The sequence below is a fragment of the Wyeomyia smithii genome, chromosome 1 (assembly GCF_029784165.1).
Source record: "Wyeomyia smithii strain HCP4-BCI-WySm-NY-G18 chromosome 1, ASM2978416v1, whole genome shotgun sequence".
NCBI lineage: Eukaryota > Metazoa > Arthropoda > Insecta > Diptera > Culicidae > Wyeomyia > Wyeomyia smithii.
In genome coordinates this window covers 182735729-182760642 of record NC_073694.1, presented here as the reverse complement: position 1 = coordinate 182760642, position 24914 = coordinate 182735729, and the positions used below count along the sequence as shown (strand labels likewise).

Sequence of the window (24914 nt, the reverse complement as noted above, 5' to 3'; positions counted from 1 at the left end):
TTGAGGTTAAGTTGCAATATTGTATACTCCCGCATCAGCAGTTATTTAACCGTTTTTTGTGTTCACTTGAATCAAATTCATACCTGTGGAATTGAACATTCAGTAGTCAGCAAATTTTACCACCACTTTGAATAATAATTTCACTGACAAAAATTGGCACTAGTAATATTCATGGAAGCTTTAACTCTTACCATTTATTCTGAGAAACTAGTTCTACACGTGCGCGAAATATTTTCATCTCAGCCTGCTTGTTCAACCGATTACTTTGATAGAGAGATCCATCATTGCATCACTTTACCTTTTCAGCTGACTCGTTCAATTAGTAGAAGTTTCGGATATTCTAACCACTCAAAGCTAGCAATCACAGCAAGAGTTCAACTTGGAAAAATTATATTCTCATCGTCACAATGCCAAAAATTTGCAAACTTTCTGAGCAAACAAAAAATTGTTGAGTTCATTTACAAATTAGAAGTAAATTTTGGCTCAATCTTCCGTAATTTTGTTTTGTTATTCATACAAAGCTTAATCTAAAACCAAACACCAACTTGTCATTAAATAAACGCATCTCTAGCTACAGTTTACAGATAGTTTGTTCCGAATCGGATAATTTGTAATTGTTAAATAGAAGTTAACCTACGCTCGCGAAGATGACTTAAATTGTAAACATTTTGACTACTGTTACAACAGACCTGAGAACAGGTCTGCGACGGCAACTCGGTTGCATCTGTTTGGAACAGTTCGTACCTTAAACCTAACATTTGACTAACTTTTTTATTAGTAAAAAAAGCTACTGGCTATCGACATTTTCTTCTATGTACATAACAACAGAAATACAATCGAAAAATAATAACATTTGATTCGCGTTCAAATCAGCAATGGAGTATCACATTTTTGGTATCTTAAATCAACGGTTCGAGGCGCTTCTGTTTTGTTGGCCCTGCAGGAAGCGCACTATCCTAGCTGTCGTTTAAATAGAGCCCTGCCCGTCCGTCCTGCATTTGCCCGGTGCTGAGTGCTAATATGCTCTTGATTGGTTTGGTGTCAAATCAAAAACTTTACGGAACAAAGAAACAGGCGGATTCCTTTACGGCAACTTGACCGGCGGGCTCACGCGTTGAATCGGTTCTCGAAATCTCGTTGGTAGCGCAGCCGAGCCGACTCACGCTCCTCGGCATCCAAATACCACAGTGTAATTGCATAACGGGTCCGATGGGCTGGCTGTACCTCGTGCGGGTTCCTCCGATCGGACCAGAAAAATAGTATTCTATCGAAAATAGGCTCGATGTCAGCGACTCGATCGTGGCAACCTTCCGGGAAAATTCTGTAAAATTGAAAGGTGGGATTGCTGAGTCGTTCAAGAAAAGATAGATTCGCGTGCTTACCGCAAGAGGCCGCCACTCTGCAACACGTCCCAATGGAGATTGAGGTAGTAGATAGCAGTAATGCAACGACCGTCCTGGTTCGGATTGTCCACGTGTTTGACGTAGTGCGAACCGGATCCGGGATAGCAAGCTACCATCGCCTGTAAATATAGAAAAAAGTAGGAGGGTGGTATTCAAGACACGACCACATGACGTTGGACTACGGTATTCTTATATTCCATTAAAACAAATAATAGAGAGAATTGCAACTCTAGTATTTGCTGCAATTTTATCTAACAGTGCATTTCTGGATGCTGAGACGTTAAAACGTTATAAATAATAATATACACTAAAAGAATGGATATCTTTTATTTAATCGCTGTCATTTCATACATATTCGAATCAACCCTTTGTTTGCTGCACTACCAAGACAATCATTTAATTGAGCGAATTGGTAAAATTTTCCTATCTAGGCAAAAAGCAAACTTTACGAAACTATCTGCAATTGGAGCCCAGAACGATTCAACCGAAAATTTTAAATTTGAAAATTGTTTGACATTTAATCGATAAAACTCATGCTAGGTTAGTTCCAGCCCAGCATATAACTTCATGTATTTGAAAAAAAAAAACGTTTGGTTCAATAACTCAATATAGCAAGAGCTAAATCACACGTTTTTCGGTAGTTGTTATCAAGGTTTGGGCGAGTGACAGGAAAATATCTTAACTTCTTCAGTTGTGATTTAGAGCATTTCTAATTGTTTTGTTATTTTTCACGATAGCGACAAGTTTGTTTCTTTCTCTGTGTGCGAGAAACAAAATCAAAACCGCGCACCGAGAAACAAAAACGAAAATTTAATGAATGCTCATTGAGAAAACTTGCAACTCTTTTTACCAATAACTTATGATACTCAAAAGAACCCGTTTTGATCTAAATCAAATTTCTGGTAAATAAGTGTTGATCATTCATAGGTAGTAATTTTTCCTCGATGAATAAAGACTGGCTGAAGAAGTTAGAATCGCTGCTGTAAAATCAAATTCACAACGGTGTTCGTTAAGACGTTTTAATATTTTCAATGACAATAATAATCTTCGATAAACACCCGCTATAGTTATTCACACACATGCTATAACTATCTAAACACGCGTTAAAACTATTCATACACACGCTGTAGCTATAGCTATCCATACACACGCTATTCCTTTCCATACATCCGATACAACTATCTAAACACACGCATAAGCTATCCAACCATGTGCTATTACTATCCATACATACGCTATAACTAATCATTACACACGCAGCAGCTATCCACACACAAGCTATAACTATCCGTACACACGCTGAAGATATACACGCAATAGCCATAATATGCTACACATGCTAGTGTCTTACACACGCTATAGCTAGCCATACACACGCAACAGCGCCATCCCTATCATCGCAAATGTCATAGCAATACAGATGCACATACGCTATATGTGCACACTGCACACACACCCAACGTTTTCACCCAACGATATCTGAATTGGATTACCGCTGGTGGGGTCCAACTCAGATCGAAGGAGCACCGAACTGAATGAAGAAATGCAGCTTCCCACTACCTCCGCCGCTGCTGCCTGATACCACCGCTCTGGTTATGCTGCAGCTCAGTTTGGCCGCTGGAATCAGCCACCGCTGCTGATTATACAAGACCGGCCTGGTGGCCTTTCACTTGTTAACTGATGAATGCTATGAGACGACACAGGCTATTATATAGCCCAAAGCAAAAATCCATCCGCGAACAAACAAGAAGCGAGCTTGTGATTGGTTGAATGTGCACGACTTTTAACACAACTTTTAACTAGTTTAGTATCGAAAACATATTTAAATTATTATATGACAATCTTGCGCAATATTTCCCCTATCAATCAAGCCATTGGTGTTTAGAATCTGTTCAGTGGTAATGATAAAAGAAGCATTTTAAAACGGTGTTGAAACACCTGTTGCAGCTACCGAAAGCGAGCTCGTTATTGGTTGAAAGCTGTGAGACTGTTTACAAAGTCAGATCGGTTGTATCCGTTAGTGTCGACTGTGCTTGTGAAGAGAGGTGGTGATTGGTTGCTCGGTATGATTTAGACAATCGATGTGATTTACCAATTTTTCAATAGTGTATCTCGAACAATAGGTTATTTTTGTTACATAAATTCAACCGTAAAAGAATTTCTGATCGGTTGATGCCAAAACCTCGAAATTCTGAAAAGAAATGACTGATATATAAGCGCTCAAAACCTGACCACTTTTCCCTGGTTTTCCCCGGTTGAATTACTAGATTTTCAAATTCAGGTGCCTAACTTCGATATAGACGTTAGTCCAACGTCAAAAAAAAACATCGCAATTAGCGCGAGTATTGATTACTCAGCTTGCTATTCGTACTAGTCACCGATAGATGACACCCGCTAAAGCAAGATAAACACGGTGCACCGTGAATCACATCACAGCCATCGCAATAACTCGACCTTCTCTTCATGTGGACTCAATCAATGATCTCACAGTGGTAAATCCCGCTCTAACATAACAAACCCTTCCCTTGCTATAAATATTTGCACACGTCCAGACCGTGCGCGCTAAATTCGCAGTACGCTACCAACTGAAACCGGGCAAACGGTACTAATTTTTGGCGTACGTGACTTTACCGACGCTGCCTGTCCTTGCTAGTGCTGCTGTTTCTGCTGTCGCCACCGCGTCGGCCAAGTCGATTGATTGTGGAAGAGAGGAAACCAAAAAAAAAATATCGTAACCCGATGAAGCGCGCAAAGAAAAGAAAGAAAAACACGCATTCGCACTAAATACACTAAATACCGCTGGCGCTGCCGCTGCCGCTGTGACGAGAATGACGCCAGGTTACTTTGTTTTTTTTTTTCTGCAAAGCTGCGGTTTTGCACTGAGGGTGATACGACCTATTTGAGACCTAACCGAGGCGCGCTTCATAGCTTTGGATTTTTTACATTTAGTAATAAATTTTAATAGAAGAATTAATTTTTTCAAGGCCAAGAGCCACGTCAATAAATATTTTATGAATAATTATTGGTAGCTTTAATTCTTGTTTTTTTTTTTTCTAGTGAAATTTATTTCGTTTTTCCCCAGTTTCAGAAGCAATTATGGAAAATCTCTAATTGATCTGTTTTTATGCGTTCCCATTTGTAAGATCTTTATACATGATCTATTTAAAGTTATGAAAATTTAGATTCTAATAAAAACTGTAAAATAAATGATCGATGTAATTGTTATTCCGAACAAACTAACGCGGTTGATCAAAGCGGTCAAAGGGTTGCTTGTGGTGGTGATGATGAGCCTGAGAATTAACCCATGCTTAAGTCCTTTGATAATCAAAAATGACCATCTTATCAAGGCGGACTCTGTAACCTTGTGGCTACCAGCTCCCCTACTTTTGTGAAGATTGCGAATACGATGTACGATGTACGATGTACGAAGTACGATGAAATCTAGGTGGTCGATGAGTTCGTGAGCTCATTGATCATTACCGACAACGATACAAGCAGAGAAGTTCATCGGCGCATTATGGCAGAAAAACGTGCATACTTTGAAGGGCGCTCCGATCGAGTGGATTTCGTCGCAGCACTAAGTTAACCATCTACAATACTCTGATCAGTCCTCTACGGGCATAAGACATGGACTATGCTTGTGGACGACCAACGCGCCCTTGCGGTCTCGAGCGGAAAGTTTTGCGTACCATCTTGGGCTGCTGATGGAGAACGGAACATGGAGAAGGCGAATGAACCACGACCTGCAGGAGCTGCTTGGGGAGCCATCTATCGTTCACACCGCTTACACTGGCAGGTTGCGGTGCGCTGGGCATATCGTAAGGATCTCGGACGACAGCCCGGTAAAGATGGTTCTTGAAACTAATCCGTCAGGGACGAGACGGATAGGTGCACAGCGGGCAAGGATCGATCAGGTGGAAGACGGCCTACGGACCCTGCGCAAACTGCAGAGCTGGCGAACTGCAGTTATGGAACTAGTGGAATGGAGACGACTTTTACGCACAGCAAAGGCCACACCTTGGCTTGGTGCTGTTTGGTAAGGTAAGTAATAGTTAGGGGAACTGTGGGTAAAATGAACAGGGGTGGTAAAATGGACACTCGTTTAAATCTCGACTATTAAGTTGAAAAATAGTGCAAACTTCTTTGGCACCTTATCTTAGAGGCACTAGAAGTTATTTGAGACAAAGTATGCGACATGATACAGTCAAACAGTCAAAATAATAAACAAAAACAAAAAACACGTGTAGATTCGTGGTGGTGATGTTATTTTTGGCTTACAAAAAATAAGGTTTTTTCTAGTGTAAAACAGTATTTTATAACGATTTTTCTGCAAATATCTGTACTCAGACTACTAACCAGCAGAAATCATCAAAGGTTAGTAATTGTTTAAATGATTTCCTCGATATATTTAGGTATTTTCAATAATATGTATGTCGGGTAAAATGGACAGCCCATGGTGATGGTGAAAAAATTGTGTTAGTTTCCATTGAAAAATCTAGATGCTTCGTGTTTATATCAGAAAAACGCAAAGGTTAACTCGAACCGATGAACAGATGACCGCGGCTAAACGTACCGTTGAATGCGGAATGTCCGTAAAAAAAGCTTCCGCCATTTCTCAGTTTCTTGCGGATAAGGTCATATATTGTTATTAATTCTACGATAAACGGTGAAAATTGAACTGTTGGTTATTGCGTAAGTGTGTCACGTGCTATGGAACAACATTTTACTATCTGTAAAGGGATAATTAATATTCACGCCCAAGGTGTTCATTTTACCACCTGCCTATGTTCATTTTACCCACACGTGTCCATTTTACCCCCAAAAAACTGCTTTCGAAAATGCTCGTGAAAACTACGGAAAATACTATGTTTGAGTACTTCTTCTTATTTTTTGTATTAATCATTAGTGGCTCAGTTAATGTGCGCTATCGACTCATAGTTGTAGTGTAAAACTGTAGAGGAAATTGGGAAATGGCTCAGGGTGTCCATTTTATCACCTCTTCCCCTATTCATGATTTAAAAAGACACACAAAAAAAGATTCAGTTGAGCTGAAGTTTTCAAAAGTGATGCTTCTAGAAAACGACAAACTTAAAACTGTCGTAAAGTAAACACATCGAAAGCAAAAATAGTTAAAATCGTTTCTGAAAGTCGGGAAAAAAAGCAAAAATTCAGAAGAAAAACTCAATGCGAAAATGGAATAAACTACAGAAACATATCAAAAGGTCTATCTACTTCAATCGATTTCTCGATCAGGGATCATTCATTAAATACATAACGCGCTCAGGGGTGGGGGGTATTCAGCGAAGCGTCACTTTGCGTGTGTAAAACATGTAAAATTGCATTACGTGGGGGTGGGTGGGTATTGAAAATTGCCAAATTCCGCGTTATGTGATATATGAATGGTTCCTCAATTGTTTTCTTTCAATCACCATCTTTGCATTTTTTTAAACCAACGAGTTACGTTGGGAAAAATTGCTGTAGTTGAACAATTAACAAAATGAAAAACCAATCAAAAGAATTGATTCCTTTGCAATGTTTCTTTATAATTATGACACTGGTTAACACAGGTTTTGCCCTAGAGCTCAAACTGGAAAGATTTGAAAGATTGTAGATTTTTAAACATTCTTGTGAAATTAGGTGTTCCTAGCTGCAATGGCACCCTCTGCTGCGTTTCCGTTAGGGTTCCATCGAAAGACGACAACTTCGAGAGCTACGAAACGGAAGCGTAAATCGGAACGAACGGATGAGATCACCAGTGAAAACTATCGTCAGAAGCTAGCCACGCCGGAAGCGTCTACGCCCATCAAGCCTATCAAGAAAGGACGTAAGCCAACATCGAAAAAGCGATCGAAGAAGCAGAAACTAGATGAGTTTGCGAGGATGTTATGTATTCTTTATGTGGTGCTACCTTCACGGATTCCGATAATGGCCAAGAGTGGAAAAAATACCTTTCTTGTTTTATCTGGTTCCTCGCGGAATGTTCGAACGATAACGATTTTGTATGCTGTTTCTGCAATTAAGCTAATACTTTGTTTCACCAACGTAATGTTTTAATAAATTTGAAATGAAATTTGAATAAAACATGATCAGAGCGTCCCTTTTCTTTTAGAAAATTCATTGGAACTTCATGCGGATAGGGTCATATTTTATTGTCAATTCTCCAACAAACGGCGGAAACTAAACCTCTAGTTAATGCCTGAATTTCCCCCGTAATATGAAAGATCATAACGCATGAGACAGCTTTACTTCTACTATTAGTAAAATCAGTAAATATCTTTCATGTTCAAGGTATACATATTACCACCTTCCTATGTTCATTTTACTCCTATAAAACCCATTAAAAAAAACGGAAAAATGCTATATCTGAGTATGTTAATTCATTTTCTTTAACAATCGTTAGAGGCTCGGTGAAATTGTGCGATTGATTGAAGGTTTTAGTGTTTAACAATGGAGAATATTGAGAAATCGCTTAGCATGTCCATTTTATCACCACTACCCCTAAGCGCAATTCCATGGAGAATAAACAAAAAAATTTCGCTCAGACTTTGCAACAGACAAAGAGATCTCTATAATATCTGTTCTTCATGTAGACTCACGGCTGCTGTTTCAAAACGGTTTATCCAAAAATGTGACTGATGAATACAATGTTTTATATCACAAAAATCGGCTTGTTTGATTGAATTGGTGTCTTCAGCAGCGATGCCCGATTGGACATTTACACTGCGGTGAAGACATCCTTCCTTTGTGAAGACAAATGGAAGACATTGAAAAATATGTAAAGACATTCAAAAAATGTGTCTACGACCCACTTCTTGCATTGGTGGTGACGTTTTTTTTGCTGGACAGTTTCCGGTTTGGCGGTTATTTTTCCAGCCTTAAGTCGGTTTGAACGAGCCATCTCGGGTTGGAACTACATGTGAACTACATTTTTTCCCGGAACGTGAAGACATTTGAAGAAATAACCTGGCATCCCTGGTCTTCAGCAAAGTTGTTGGGTTGGTAATAAATATGCCATTTTGGCTCAAATGAACAAAATATTTTTTTGAAATTCATAACTTTTTCGTTTTTAATTTTCCCATCACCAAATTATGACGGATTGTAGCAAACATTGTTGTCTTAAATGTGTGATAAGAAGAGATTTTTGAAAAAGATACTTTTGTTCTTCGATACTACACAAAATTAAAACTGATTATTTTCGAGACCAATACACCGAAATGAGATGTCTAGCTTTGTTAGAACCAAAATAGGATCAGTACTCTGTAGCCTCGTCTGTGGAACATTTCAATTCCCCTCCCTAGATCAAAAATTATAATCTCAATGGAAACATTTCGTCACCTTTAAGTGATGTCTCTTCCTATTCATTTTTATTTTCGTCAGATTATAAACACCTCAAATGAATAGATGTTTCATAATAGCTACTTGATTCGCCTTCACTACAGCTTCGGATAAACCAGTCCCGATCAGAAAGGCAAAACAAAAATGTAACAGAAGCTGTTAGTTTGTCATGGGAAAAACCTTTCAGGTTATGTTTTTTAATTTATTAGGTGTTAAAAAAACAGAAATTATAACAAAAATGATTCCACTAGTATCAAACCTATATCAAACTTTATTACTAACGTATCAGAAGCTTCCTAACAAAATTGGATAGCATATTGAACAGTATAATAACAACCATTGTAGAAAATAACAAAATAATTTTTTAGTAATATTCTTCTGATCGGGGAAGCAAGCGAAGAATCCTACCGATCCAGTTAGTAAGAAAAAGAGGATTTAGCCGAAACATAAAAAATGCATGCTCGCATGCTCGATCTGAAGCTTGGGTTGCAAGGTAATGCAAGCAGTAAACAGTTCTAAAATCCGACGTCAGGAATGATTGCCACCATCAGTGTTACTTTTCGGCGTACAAGAGGAAATAGTACAGCAAGATCGTCGTCTCGTAACGGGTCATTACCAAAACCAAAAACACCAGAAACAGAAGACTAGGAACGGTACCGGAGCTTTCTTTTTCCTTAATACATAATTCATTACAAAGAAAAGTCCAGAAACAATTCCCGGGCTCAACATAAATGTCAGCACACTGCTTTTCCATGTGATTCCACCGAAGCTTTTGTAAATATGTGCATATCCAGCAGGAGTGCCGAGTAGTATGAACAGGTCATCAAGGCTTCTCGGTTCGCTGGGTAAGGAATCCCAGACAAGAAAGAACGACCGACAGTAGCGACCTTGGGTGGCAGTCAGATCACAGCACCATGGACCAGTTTCCATCGAAATTTTACTTGAGCATTCTCACCGCAATCCATCTGATTGTAGCAAGCTATGAAGTTAACTGATAGTGATATACAATTGATTCGTTATTGGCACATGTATCCTAGTGCAAGTAAATATAAAGTTCATCGGTGGTCTAAACTCTGATTGGCAGGAGGTACCTCCATAATCGGATGCGAATATAAACCGGTTCGAAGCTTAAAAATAGACAAAAAAGGATGATGCAACAGCATACTTCCTGGTTATCGCAACAGACGAATATAAATTTGATTTTGTACGAGAAAAAAGACACGTAAATTTATTTCGGATGCGATACGTGAATTGGAATTAGTGCCAACTGCAAACAAGCGGCAGCAAATCACCAGTGGCAGCTCTTATCTGCTGCCTTGATATGAAAGCCGGGCTCCGATTTTAATCTTTGAATTTACGGAAAAGATTTTGCGGGTGGGTTTTCGGGTGGCTCGATTTTTTTTACATGGAACGTTTGATGAAATAGAAATTCATATGAAAAGTAAGCTTCTAGTAATTTGCCTGTCTTCACACTTTAAGATTTTGCTGATCATTTGTTTAGCATACACTACTGTTACCCGCTATAAACCAAATGTATATTTTTTTTCATAAAAGAACATTCTCATGAAAGATTGCAGTCTTTTGAGGTTAGCTAAAGAAACTCTCGAAATGTCACTGCGCGTCCATTTCGTTTCGTTAAATATTCATAACCCCAGAGCGGAATTTGGCGGTCGCTTTGCGCCTTCGCGAAAGCTTGCACGCGAAACACACCGCAAAAGGCGTACGTGACAACTCGGGATTGGCTCATGAAGAGAAAATGCTTAACCCTGCGAAAGCACGTTAACCTTCGCCTGCTTCGTCTGCTTCGATGATCTACGCTGCGATATCGCGTGTGAATCGGTGGGTCGATAGTAGGAGCTGTTACTCCGGCTGCAGCAAGCCACCGAACAGCTGAGCGTGATTGGCTTGAATGCGGGCTGGGCCTGCTGTGGATGACACAATCCAGTTCGGTTCTTTTATTTTGGGATACAAACCGACGGTCACCTCGCTGCACAGCTGATTTGTAACTGCGAATCAGAATCCCAGTTTTAGATGGGTGATATTTATATTTTGCATAATTTTGGCAAGTTTTTATCATTCTTCACTGAATAGTCGGGCTCGTCAACACGAATAGAATATTAACATTTTTGGGTTTCCTTTAGAGCTTGCGAAATTTATGCATATATGTGCTAAAACACGCGCTGTTTATGTTGTTCCGGCGGATCAAATACTTTTAGTTAAAAAAAATGTTCTAATGGGTTTTGCTTGTAATTGAATTATTTATCAATAGCGTGTGTATAATTCGATTACTCTCCTTGTTATTCCCATCGCAGCAGAGTTTCTGATCGATTAATGCTAAAAAACTTTACCGCTCAAAATCTTACTCCATGATTGCATTTTTAGATTTTATTTTCACATCTACAACTTCCTGTAGAACATCTAAAATTGATTTAAAATATATCCTGATTTTTTGACTAATTAAAATAAAATTTGTACTAATAGTGACTTTATAACAGACGATAACTTTTCGTCGCTTGGTTTACCAATGCGTATCAAAATGGTTAATCTTTCACTATTAAATATAAATATAATCAAAATAATAACTGTACAATATTTTTGATGGAAAACTGCATAAGCCCAAACATCACAAATTAGTTCGATAACGAACGTAAAACAAATATACACCTTCACAAAAAAAAAATAGTAAAAACTAATAAAGGAAAGATAGAAATATAGTAAAAATATCTACTAAAAATAAAAATATCTACCGAGAGTACCCCTCGCTGCGTAGCTGATTTGCAACTGCGCATCAGAGTCCCAATTTTAGTTAGGTGGTATTTATATTTTGCATAATTTTCACAGGTTTTTATTATTCACTGCCTAGTCGGACTATAACCGTCGGCACGAATAGAATATTATTATTTTTGGTTTCCCTCAGAACTTGTGGAATTTATTCTGATATGCTAATTTGTCACCAACATGCGCAGTTCATGCTGTTTTCGAATAGACTTTTGGGCGGGTCAGTTAGTTGCAATAGTGAAATGGTTGGTTGTTCAGTTGATTTGGAAAAAATGCTTTTCTAATCGGTTGATGCTAAAGTCTTGTGAATCCGATAGGAAGTGACTGAGCTATTAGTGTTAAAAAACATTTTTTTTTAGATTTTCGCCCTTCGCTTCGTACCAATCCATTACACGAAGCGAGATCCGGCCAGAACAGCGTCGGACCACGGTGAGAGCCGAGGAAGGGCAGCAAGCACTTCTGCAAGCATTCCTCTCGATAAATCTGCCCGTTTATGGTTCCGGTTGTAACGAACGGCTTGCTGTACCGTCCGCACTCGCAGATCGCCTGCCACAACAGGTACTTCTTCGCGAATTTGTCCGTCTTTCTCTTCCGGAACCTCCATGCGGGACGTACCGACAAAAAAACTCGAGGCTGGGGATTTGTCTAGTGTCCGCCTTAATGTATGTCTCGTCGTCCATAACGAGACAGCCTGGCTTGACCAGCCACTCACGGTACAGCTTCCGCGCACACCATTTGACCACCGGTGTTTTGCTTGTCAGTCCAGTTTGGCGCCTTCCTGACCTCAAAAACACGTAGTCCAACTCGATTCCTTGTCTGCTGGACGAACTACTTCGACGGATTGACCTTTTTGGCCACGTCTCGGGTGGAAAGCTTTGGGTTTTTCTCAAAGTACTGCCTCATCTTCCGCGCCTTCTATGGATATTCCGTTTTCGGTTTTCGCAGATTCCAGTGCGCCGCTCGATGGTCTTCGTCTGCCGGAACATCTTCACAACGCGGGACACAGTGGAATGGTGGATTCCAAGCCTTTTACAGATCCATCTGTGCGGCTGACCAGGATTATCGATAACCGCGCCCAAGATTTGCTGGCGTGGCTTTTCTTGTTTCGAATACATACCGGAAACTGCTTGACAGATCGGGATAAAATTTTGCACACATAAACATAACACATTTTTGCATGATTTGGAAATATATGCAACTTTGAAACAATTAAGAATTTTAGCTGTGAATTCAGTTGTGCCGACAGGGAGATGTTCAATCTCATTCAGGTTAGTATTATTTACTTCTGCAGGCCAAAATTCCTGGGTAGAAATTTGATTACATCGACGAGTGACTTCAACTTCATCTTCAATTAAACTCAAAAACCGATCCCTGAAATTATATTTGACAGGGTGATAACCGTTTTAGGATATTTAAAACATTCTCAAACATGATTCAATAACTATTTTTTGATAAATCATAATTCATAATTGTTATTTTCCACATCCAAAACGAAACCCAATCTGACTCTCGATTTGCATTCTGGTTCCCATTTCTAAAAGATGACTTCAATAAGACAATCAAAAGACAAACTTGATTCTTAATACAGTCACTTTTCGGACCAAACTGAGACGAAAAGGTAATACAACTGAGATTCTCTATCATCAAAACCCTTAAAAAATCCCAGGCAAATTTTCAGGTGTTTCCGAGAAAGAATCAATTGCCAAACGAGCCCGAATGTCTAAGCAGGACTAACATTTTAGCATTTGTTGCTTTCCGTTGAAAGCAGTTAAAAAGTTATAACTTTTTTATCGCTTATGAATTGAGTTAAAGCATTTGGAGCCGCTCGAGATACGTGCACGGAGTCACATCTCAGTTTCCAGGTGGATCTAGAAAAACACTGCCGGCCGGGCCTACGTGCGTTCTAGTCACTCAAACTGCGCATCAGAGTCCTAATTTTAGTTAGATGGTATTTATATTTTGCATAATTTCCGCAGGTTTTTATTATTCACTGTCTAGTCGGACTATGATCGTCGGCACAAATAGAATATTAATATTTTTGGTTTTCCTCAGAACTTGTGGAATTTATTCTGATATGCTAATTTGTCACCAACATGCGCAGTTCATGCTGTTTTCGAATTGACTTTTGGGCGGGTCAGTTAGTTGCAATAGTGCAATGGTTGGTTGTTCAGTTGATTTGGAAATAATGCTTTTCTAATCGGTTGATGCTGAAGTCTTGTGAATCCGATAGGAAGTGACTGAGCTATTAGTGTTAAAAAACATTTTTTTTTAGATTTTCGCCCTTCGCTTCGTACCAATCCATTACACGAAGCGAGATCCGGCCAGAACAGCGTGGGACCACGGTGAGAGCCGAGGAAGGGCAGCAAGCACTTCTGCAAGCATTCCTCTCGATAAATCTGCCCGTTTATGGTTCCGGTTGTAACGAACGGCTTGCTGTACCGTCCGCACTCGCAGATCGCCTGCCACAACAGATACTTCTTCGCGAATTTGTCCGTCTTTCTCTTCCGGAACCTCCATGCGGGACGTACCGACAAAAAAACTCGAGGCTGGGGATTTGTCTAGTGTCCGCCTTAATGTATGTCTCGTCGTCCATAACGAGACAGCCTGGCTTGACCAGCCACTCACGGTACAGCTTCCGCGCACACCATTTGACCACCGGTGTTTTGCTTGTCAGTCCAGTTTGGCGCCTTCCTGACCTCAAAAACACGTAGCCCAACTCGATTCTTTGTCTGCTGGACGAACTACTTCGACGGATTGACCTTTTTGGACACGTCTCGGGTGGAAAGCTTTGGGTTTTTCTCAAAGTACTGCCTCATCTTCCGCGCCTTCTATGGATATTCCGTTTTCGGTTTTCGCAGATTCCAGTGCGCCGCTCGATGGTCTTCGTCTGCCGGAACATCTTCACAACGCGGGACACAGTGGAATGGTGGATTCCAAGCCTTTTACAGATCCATCTGTGCGGCTGACCAGGATTATCGATAACCGCGCCCAAGATTTGCTGGCGTGGCTTTTCTTGTTTCGAATACATATCGGAAACTGCTTGACAGATCGGGATAAAATTTTGCACACATAAACATAACACATTTTTGCATGATTTGGAAATATATGCAACTTTGAAACAATTAAGAATTTTAGCTGTGAATTCAGTTGTGCCGACAGGGAGATGTTCAATCTCATTCAGGTTAGTATTATTTACTTCTGCAGGCCAAAATTCCTGGGTAGAAATTTGATTACATCGACGAGTGACCCTGAAATTATATTTGACAGGGTGATAACCGTTTTAGGATATTTAAAACATTCTCAAACATGATTCAATAACTATTTTTTGATAAATCAACATTTTCATAATTGTTATTTTCCACATCCAGAACGAAACCCAATCTGACTCTCGATTTGCATTCTGGTTCCCATTTCTAAAAGATGACTTCAATAAGACAATCAAAAGACAAACTTGATTCTTAATACAGTCACTTTTCGGACCAAACTGAGACGAAAAGGTAATACAATTGAGATTCTCTATCATCAAAACCCTTAAAAAATCCCAGGCAAATTTTCAGGTGTTTCCGAGAAAGAATCAATTGCCAAACGAGCCCGAATGTCTAAGCAGGACTAACATTTTAGCATTTATTGCTTTCCGTTGAAAGCAGTTAAAAAGTTATAACTTTTTTATCGCTTATGAATTGAGTTAAAGCATTTGGAGCCGCTCGAGATACGTGCACGGAGTCACATCTCAGTTTCCAGGTGGATCTAGAAAAACACTGCCGGCCGGGCCTACGTGCGTTCTAGTCACTCAAACTGCGCATCAGAGTCCTAATTTTAGTTAGATGGTATTTATATCTTGCATAATTTTCGCAGGTTTTTTTTATTCACTGTCTAGTCGGACTATGATCGTCGGCACGAATAGAATATTAATATTTTTGGTTTCCCTCAGAACTTGTGGAATTTATTCTGATATGCTAATTTGTCACCAACATGCGCAGTTCATGCTGTTTTCGAATAGACTTTTGGGCGGGTCAGTTAGTTGCAATAGTGCAATGGTTGGTTGTTCAGTTGATTTGGAAATAATGCTTTTCTAATCGGTTGATGCTGAAGTCTTGTGAATCCGATAGGAAGTGACTGAGCTATTGGTGTTAAAAAACATTTTTTTTAGATTTTCGCCCTTCGCTTCGTACCAATCCATTACAAGAAGCGAGATCCGGCCAGAACAGCGTGGGACCACGGTGAGAGCCGAGGAAGGGCAGCAAGCACTTCTGCAAGCATTCCTCTCGATAAATCTGCCCGTTTATGGTTCCGGTTGTAACGAACGGCTTGCTGTACCGTCCGCACTCGCAGATCGCCTGCCACAACAGGTACTTCTTCGCGAATTTGTCCGTCTTTCTCTTCCGGAACCTCCATGCGGGACGTACCGACAAAAAACTCGAGGCTGGGGATTTGTCTAGTGTCCGTCTTAATGTATGTCTCGTCGTCCATAACGAGACAGCCTGGCTTGACCAGCCACTCACGGTACAGCTTCCGCGCACACCATTTGACCACCGGTGTTTTGCTTGTCAGTCCAGTTTGGCGCCTTCCTGACCTCAAAAACACGTAGCCCAACTCGATTCCTTGTCTGCTGGACGAACTACTTCGACGGATTGACCTTTTTGGCCACGTCTCGGGTGGAAAGCTTTGGGTTTTTCTCAAAGTACCGCCTCATCTTTCGCGCCTTCTATGGATATTCCGTTTTCGGTTTTCGCAGATTCCAGTGCGCCGCTCGATGGTCTTCGTCTGCCGGAACATCTTCACAACGCGGGACACAGTGGAATGGTGGATTCCAAGCCTTTTACAGATCCATCTGTGCGGCTGACCAGGATTATCGATAACCGCGCCCAAGATTTGCTGGCGTGGCTTTTCTTGTTTCGAATACATATCGGAAACTGCTTGACAGATCGGGATAAAATTTGCACACATAAACATAACACATTTTTGCATGATTTGGAAATATATGCAACTTTGAAACAATTAAGAATTTTAGCTGTGAAATCAGTTGTGCCGACAGGGAGATGTTCAATCTCATTCAGGTTAGTATTATTTACTTTTGCAGGCCAAAATTCCTGGGTAGAAATTTGATTACATCGACGAGTGACTTCAACTTCATCTTCAATTAAACTCAAAAACCGATCCCTGAAATTATATTTGACAGGGTGATAACCGTTTTAGGATATTTAAAACATTCTCAAACATGATTCAATAACTGTTTTTTGATAAATCAACATTTTCATAATTGTTATTTTCCACATCCGGAACGAAACCCAATCTGACTCTCGATTTGCATTCTGGTTCCCATTTCTAAAAGATGACTTCAATAAGACAATCAAAAGACAAACTTGATTCTTAATACAGTCACTTTTCGGACCAAACTGAGACGAAAAGGTAATAAAACTGACATTCTCTATCATCAAAACCCTTAAAAAATCCCAGGCACATTTTCAGGTGTTTCCGAGAAAGAATCAATTGCCAAACGAGCCCGAATGTCTAAGCAGGACTAACATTTTAGCATTTATTGCTTTCCGTTCGGAAGCAGTTAAAAAGTTATAACTTTTTTATCGCTTATGAATTGAGTTGAAGCATTTGAAGCCGCTCGAGATAGGTGCACGGAGTCACATCTCAGTTTCCAGGTGGATCTAAAAACACTGCCGGCCGGGCCTACGTGCGTTCTAGTCACTCAAACTCAAATTACTATTGCCCATAAAAAAGGCTGCGAAGGTGTGGTTGTCTCCTCTAGAGTTACGGTAGGTCATGAGAGACAAACAGCGAGCGATGGGATGTTCACTAACGTTCAGTAACGTGGTCTATTTAAGTTAATTTCACTTTACAATAATACATACCTAAATCAGGAAAAATAGTTTAAAAAAGTTGTCCATTTTCGCAATTTAAATGTTTTCTCAACCTAAATTTTCGACACTTCCACAACAGTTCGAAGCAAAAACTGCAAAGCCTACTCTTATGATAGGTCAAAAGTCGAGGGTGGTATTCACCTTCTGCAGCTTCCAAAATGCTGAATAATATTTGTTCAATACTGTACCGGAGAGCACGCGATCGCTTGGGGAGTGCGCGTGGCATTGCCCTACTGAAGGACACACATAAACCGCGTACCTACCGTAAGGTAGGCACCCGTTTGCCCTTCCGCGTTGTGCCATACTTGATTTCACAGGCACGTGCCCCGGACGGGCTCTGTCTGCCCGGTTGTCTGGTCTACCGGTGCAATGGTCAAGCAGTGCTGGATATGACAACTGTTCGCCAGTATTGCGCTTGCGGCTTCATAACACGCCCAACCGGTCACGTATACGCTTTGCGTTCCGCTTGCGGCACGTGCGATTTGCCGAAAAACAATGTAATGACAGACGAAGATATGAAGGTACACAAAAAAGCAATATAAAAACCTCGGTATGTGTTTGGGTTGGGATATGCTCGCACAGCAATGATTTATTCATACCTACGCGATGGATGTAGGCGTCGGAAGTGTAGTATAAGTGCATAGTTGAAGAAGCGCCAAAAAGATAATTTTCTATTTGTTTAGCTTAGGATATCACATAATCAGCAAATATTCTCAAAAATTGTTTAAAATTCCATCAATGATCACAGTAAACTTTTACTGTTTTTACTTTACCCGAGTCAATATAGAATAAGGGTTAAGTAACTATTTTTCGGCTATCAGTGCCAGTAATCCTTATATTTTTTTAATAAACACTAATGTTACAAATTATTGCAAAATTTTGCTCAGGTGAGGGCAAATTTCTCCATCTTTGGGTAAATAAGTTTTCCGATTTTCGAGCAGCTTCGAGTTTCCGATTTTGGAGATAATGAAAGGTTTAAACATTCTAAATAATGAAAGATAAACTTTACCATGTTCCGATACTCTTCGCCACTTTATTATCGCATCAGCCTGATCAGCGACCGTGATCCTAGGAAACTATGAAACCAAGGAGTTCCAACAAGGTGTGCCCGAAAAGGTAGCGATGAATACTTAGTTATAATAAATACACTGCCATTCTACCGATTATTGTCCCATGTTAATGGGATACTCAATAGAGGCTGAGCCAACTATGCATGAAATGGAAGTACAGTCAATAATTTTGTTTATGCCAATTGAACCCGTCTTTCGATTTGCTCTCCCGACCCTGCAATAACTACAACTGGCAGGAGATTTTGTTGTGAGGAAAACTTTTCGTACCTAACATTCTTTGCACAATCGAAATTACGAAAAAATATTAAAGTGTTATATTTTTAGTGTTAGAAAAAGAGCGAGATAATTAAAAGATAGGAAATTACAAATAAATTGTTTAATATTCGTACGCACGAAAAAAATGTGAACAGAACAAATTCTGATTATTCTAAATTGTTGACTTTTACTTTTTTTCAGAAAAAATCAATTTTCTAATGTTTCCCGTTTTTTTGCGGGTGCTAGATTCCCCTAAATTGTCGATTTTCTGAAAACTGAACTAAGTTGCTGATTCGATGATATGATTCACAGCCATGATCACCTCTGATTATAATGCAGCTCTTATTATGTTATAACTAATTAAGTTTTTTCTTCAAATTTGGAAGTCATGAACCGTATTACGCAGAAGCTTCCGCAACAGACCGTCAAATTTTATCTCAGATAATAGATGAATTCATTTGTCAGAACGCATTGAAACTGTACCAGTCGGATAATTGTATATAAATGAATGAATCAGTATGAAATTAATTACGCGACAAAAGTCTAGTAAAACATTACAACCCCAGCTCAAAACAATAACATAAAATCCATCAGCAACCATCAAACCACGGCCCGGGTGCTACTACTGTTTGATAAGCAAACCATAATCATCGAAAACCGTGACTTATCGACGGTGTGTGGTCCAAAACCACGCAACCACGATTGCACAATCAATTACGATCTGAATCGATCGCGAATTGCGTTTTCTCGCTAAAGCTTACCTTTGTCCGCTCTCGGATGTTGTGCAGTCCAAGTTTGCCATTGTTCTTCATCCGTTTGCAGTTGGTTATAACGGCATCCACCTAATTTCAGCAACAGAATAAAAAAAGTAACGAAAAAAGCTAGTTATGCTTATTATATTCAAAGAGCCTCCATTCATAACAAACTTACCCGATTTATCAAATAGCCGATGTTGCTGCAACCCGGCTCGTTTCCGCCGATCCAGGTAATCTTGTCTCCGCGAATGTGTCGAATGTTCATTCCGCCCCGATTGGACACCAGTTGACCGTCCTGTAATGTTATTATTTACATTCATTATTACTACTTGGAATGCAATATGCGGTGGTGATAAGGCTCGCTATCACACCGAGGGATCAATAATGAGCTGCGAGACGGCGAGTCCGGGGCTGTGTTGTGTGCAAATCTACACGCAGTACGGCCGATGTGCACTTGCGCTGTGTGGCAAGCCCAACCGACTCAGACAACTGTTAGATTCTATTCGGAGAAAATTACACTTGCAGGTGATAAGCAAGCTAGATACCAAAGCTGTTTAGCCGCGCATTAAGCCCAGTCAGTATGGTTCTGCTGGCTAGTGGCGTTAACTGATAGGAAATTTCAATGTCTTTTACAACGCATCCACGTACAACCGGTTAAATCTCAACTGCTAAAGCTAGCAAATGCCACTTACCCGAAACACTCCAGACGAGTACATGCCGGTGACCTCCTTCAGCACCCTCAGTCCCCGTTCTGGACCAAGAAAATTATCCAACACACAAACCCCGTATTCATTCATGTCCCGAACCAGATTGCGGCAGGCCTCATCCAAGCTTTCCTGTTCGAGATCCGCCAACAAGGCAGCATCAGCCGGCTGGCCGATTCCCAGTAGATTGTCTATCTTTGCGTTTAGCAGCGCGCTTACACTTTCGTCCGTAGTAGCACGGTTGTTACTATTGCTCTCACTACCGGCAAGCTGACTACGGTTTTGCAGTGGCGCAGCCACCGCCATTGTTTGCGTGAGTTGCATCTCGTTGTTCCGGTCAGGTAACCGTTCAACTTGGCTGTTTTGCACTGTTCCAGTCGTGTTGCCTGTTTCGATCGCAAACCTATCACTGCTATTAATGGCACTAGTTTTACCAATACTGCGATCAAAATCGATATTGTTATTGCCCACACTTTCTGCCACGCTGAGATTTTCGTCCAAAAAGTTCAAATTGTTAAGGAAGTTGTTTTCGTTTAAAATATGATCCACATCGATATGGCCCAAATCAAGTAACTCTTCCACCGCAGATGCTAGCGACTCACTCCCGAGCAGTTTCGATACTGTATTGTCGCTGAGCAGCAGTTCGTCCTCGCTGTTCAAGATCACTGGCTGCAACGACGGAGACGACGTCGCCGTCGTCGTTACTGTCACTGCTTGCGCTTGTGGTGGTGGCATTGCTGTCGACGGCGACTGCTGTATAACAGGAGAAAAAAAAATTGTAACACGGTGGGTTGGAGTAAACATATTTGTATATGAAAGTCATCATCACACGAATTAAAACAATTTAAATAGACTTATTTTCAAGCTAAACCCACCGTACACACGATTCCATCCATCGCTTCTACGCCTGTGGTGGTGGCCCGCAGTCCGTTTGTTGACAAATTTTCATCACGTACGCCACTCGGTGAAACAGCAGCGCTGCTGGTGCCACTGCCGCCGTACACCATTCCGCCGAGAGACGTCGCCTGCTGCTCTTGCCGTAGAAAGATTGGTGATTCCAAGCCCGTGCCAGCTAGAAGTGGTGCAGATCTAGCGGGGGAAAAAACTTCACCGAACTGCAGCTGCTGGACACTGGCCGGAAGCAGCTGAGTCGATCGGCATTCGAGCTTGTGCAACTTCCAGTCCAGCCGCTGGTGAACCTGCGAGCAGTAGTAGGCAACCTGGCAGCGACTACATCTTCGAAGACCTTCCGTCGATCCGCAAACTCGACATTGGTGCTGAAACTGACGCATTTCCTGGGCTGGTCCTTGCTGAAGATAGTTGGTGAAACGATTTTCGTTCATCACAATAGAAACGCAACGCAAGCACGTTCACACACTGTTCAAGGTCGTCCCTTCACAGCTGTCACCCGCGCACTAAGGGGACGCAATTCGATAATTACCTTTTGTTCTCTTATCAGTTCACGCTTAGAGAAAACATTTCCTTTGCTTTCACTCAGAAACAAAAGAAAAACTATTTATATCCACATTCGTGTTTGCTCTTCGCCAATTGCGTTGTTTGTCACACTGCGAAAAATTTGTATATCACGCAATAAGTTTGCCCCAAAAATCATCACTCTCAAATTTTCATGTTCTCCGACGCACTTTCTCTTCAGGCCAAACCTACCTATTCCAACAAGCCTTGCAGGGGTTGAAAATTTGATTTTATTTTTACTTTTCCTATATAATCATTACAGGTCGATTGCTTTCGTTTTTTGACAGATGATCCTGGTATGTAGTAGAGCAAAAATATGCTGAATACGAAGCAAAAAAATGCTGCAGCGCTGAATTCGCGCTGTTGATAAGCGAACCTGTCACGCACACACGCGCAGGCTGTATACCCGAGTCGAGAGTCCGAGCGAACGTTTGATGTGTCACGTATGGCACGTGGTTTTCGCTAGTGTGAGGGTTGTTAACCTTTTCAGTGCCGTCGGGAGGCGATTTGAAACTGAGGTTGGCAAAATATTTGTTCTCCTTAGTCACTTATCCGACTGAAAACTATTAATGCAACTGAAAGATCTCCCCCGCATAGTTCGTAGCCGAAAGATCCATACATTTAGCTTAGATTGTTGATAAAGCAATGGTTAATTGTCGCCTGCAAATCCACGCTATCACTCCTCCAGCATAAACGAATGCATATCTGGTTACAGACCTGGTTTCCTGGAACATATAGCTCTACCTGCTTACGAAATAATTGGCCTGGTCTCTTGGGCGAGGAACTGCAAATCACCTATCTGCTTCACAACGCCAAGATATCACTAGATCGTCGACGTAAACCACAGTTATGGTATATCAATTTTCAATCTCATCAACCTAACTTTCCGCAGTTCTTCGTCAAGTTCAGTATGTATTTCATACGCGACTAGCTCGCTTTAGTTTATATAACGCTTCCTTCAATCGGTATGTTTTCCCATCGTCTCCACCAAAACCTTTGGGGTGCTCCATATAAATTTCTTCGTCAGCTAGGTCTCCTTGAAGAAACGCAGTCTGGCTTTGTATCTCTCCAGCAATCCGTCTGCCTCCAATTCGATCTTGCAGAGAACACATATCACAATCATCGTGCCGCATCGCCTCGCGGTACGTAATAAGTTCGCCTTTCGTTTTCACCTGAGACACGGAAGACTCTTAAGAAGTGGAATCAAAACTTATTTTAAAATCAAGGTACTTGCCTGGAATCCAGCGCTCCCGTCCACTGTGCCTTATCGCTGCAAGCTGATATTTTGGTTGTGGAGGAAGCGCGCATGATTATGTTGCTGTTTCTGGTACGCATACGTTGTCCTCCGAATGTTCCTCAGGCTCGGCACGAATTTTTTGCATTTTTGGCTTACAAAAACATTCTTCGTTTGGGGGTTGTGGACACGTAATCCCTTGGTTTCTACTACATGTCCAACGAATGCTTCAGCCTTGGTCTTAGAATCCCATTTCTAACTTCACACTTTCGGAAGCTAGTTTCATGATGAATGTCAAACTTGCGTAGATATTTCGTTATATCTTTGTTCATGCTCTCGGTGCCTTTTCCAGTCCTTATTCATTTTACACGACGACATGAAACATTTTTACCCTTCTGACACAGTTTGTACAGACCATTTTATTGCTTTCCAACCGCGTCGCCAGCCGGACTGATCACTTAACACCAGTCCTTCATGAGAACAACTCGATGACCAAATCCGCAAATCTTTGACACTGACATCGGATTCATTACATTTGCAATCTCCTACATCTAGAAGCTATAGATTCGCCTCCTAATCTTTAGCCACAACTGATATCCTCATGTTGTTTGGCAACCATCACGCTGTCGGTTACGTTTACAAGGTGGCGAAAAAGTTTTCAAAGCCAAATTCCCTGATTTTCTCTGATATTCTCTGAAATGTAACATTAATTTCCCTGATATTTTTTAGCATTCGGCAAAAAAGTTCAACGTAGGTATACGCAACTCTAAAATCCCAGTGAAAAAAGTATTAAATCTGATATGAAACCGAACCGTAGATGTCCCGAATCAGTTTTTGAAGTTGAATACTTCTCTCAGGAAGTTCGGCTACATAGGGATGTGAAATGAAAATCTAAAACCGAAAAAAGTGAAAAATATGTCCAATTTCAAATGCTAATAAATCGGTTAGTATTCGATGGATTTCCTTCGTTCTTGCAGCAATAGATTGGAAAATCTTCTAAGATTCTTCCCAAAATAAGATAATTGTAATTTTATTATTCACACTATTGTACTATTGAAAATAGTCAAGCCTTGTCAAAACGAAAAATTCGACCTCTGATTGGTCGTTATATGCTTGCTTCCCAAGTACGGTCGACAGGATCATATACCTTGCAATTGAAAACATGCTATTTGGCCTATATAAGAGCCTGTTTCAGCCGGAGCCGCTCATAATAGTTTTATACAGCGACAACAGCAGTCGTCCTTCCTTAGCAGCAGCACTAGCCCTGTGGTTGGTCACCACGTCTCAGGAGCAGCGCGGTTTTTTTCAACGTGTGTCGCCAGACAGCCATTATTCCCCCCGTGTTGGGGCAGCATGAAGATTGCCATCAGGAAATAAAATTTTGGAAATTATAATGCCTTTTTCAAGGCAAATAAACAAGTCATTGAAAGTTAATAATATTTGTCATTCTGTGTTGCATCCTAGCAATTTAAATCTGTCGCACCCGTCGAATTTACTAATGTGAAATAGCTTCCACAGTGCATGTTATCCGTGTATCTTAATTCCCCCAATGTTAGGGCAGCTCAAAGGTTGTAATTAGCAACCGATTTTGGACAGCAAAATGCTTTTTTCAAGGCAAATAAAATAATTGAAGGTTAATAATTTTCTGGCATCAACACAAGCAGACATTCTGTGCGGGATGCAATCAAATTCTGTTGTAGTTGTCTAATTTTTACTTTCACTTTATTTAGTAAACCCCCCACTGTCGGGGCAGCGCAAAGGCTGCGATCAGCATAACCGACATTGAATAATAAACTGCCCTGTTAGAACGCATTCACAAAAGCAGTTAGTTCGACTATGCAGAGCTAATATGAAGTCGATTCAATCAATCAGCATAAACAGAATTTCGTCGTCTCCCAGCTGCCAAGTTGCAACATGATGCAACACGCAACAGCGAGCAAACGAAATCGCTTGATGTTACAAACCGCAATAAGATACGGGTTAAAACCGTTGCGTGTGTGAGAGCACCATCGGTGTTTATTCGCTGGATACACT

At 40.7% G+C, this 24914-nt stretch overlaps 1 protein-coding gene across 2 annotated transcripts; it reads right to left on the bottom strand.

Annotated features, from left to right (window-relative positions):
* Positions 1 to 373: 373 nt before the first annotated feature.
* Positions 374 to 22201, bottom strand: LOC129727850 (rho GTPase-activating protein gacZ). Of its 2 annotated transcripts, none has more exons than XM_055686094.1 (6): positions 21049 to 22201; positions 20162 to 20923; positions 19645 to 19764; positions 19476 to 19556; positions 1383 to 1522; positions 374 to 1321 (listed from the first exon to the last, which is right to left on the bottom strand). In XM_055686094.1, exons 1-6 carry the CDS (start codon positions 21514 to 21516, stop codon positions 1108 to 1110), a joined length of 1785 nt encoding a protein of 594 aa, XP_055542069.1. In that variant the 5' UTR covers positions 21517 to 22201; the 3' UTR covers positions 374 to 1107. The 2 variants fall into 2 exon arrangements, with proteins under 2 accessions (XP_055542069.1, XP_055542060.1); XM_055686085.1 differs by having other exon boundaries at positions 20162 to 20926; positions 21049 to 22194.
* Positions 22202 to 24914: the final 2713 nt, after the last annotated feature.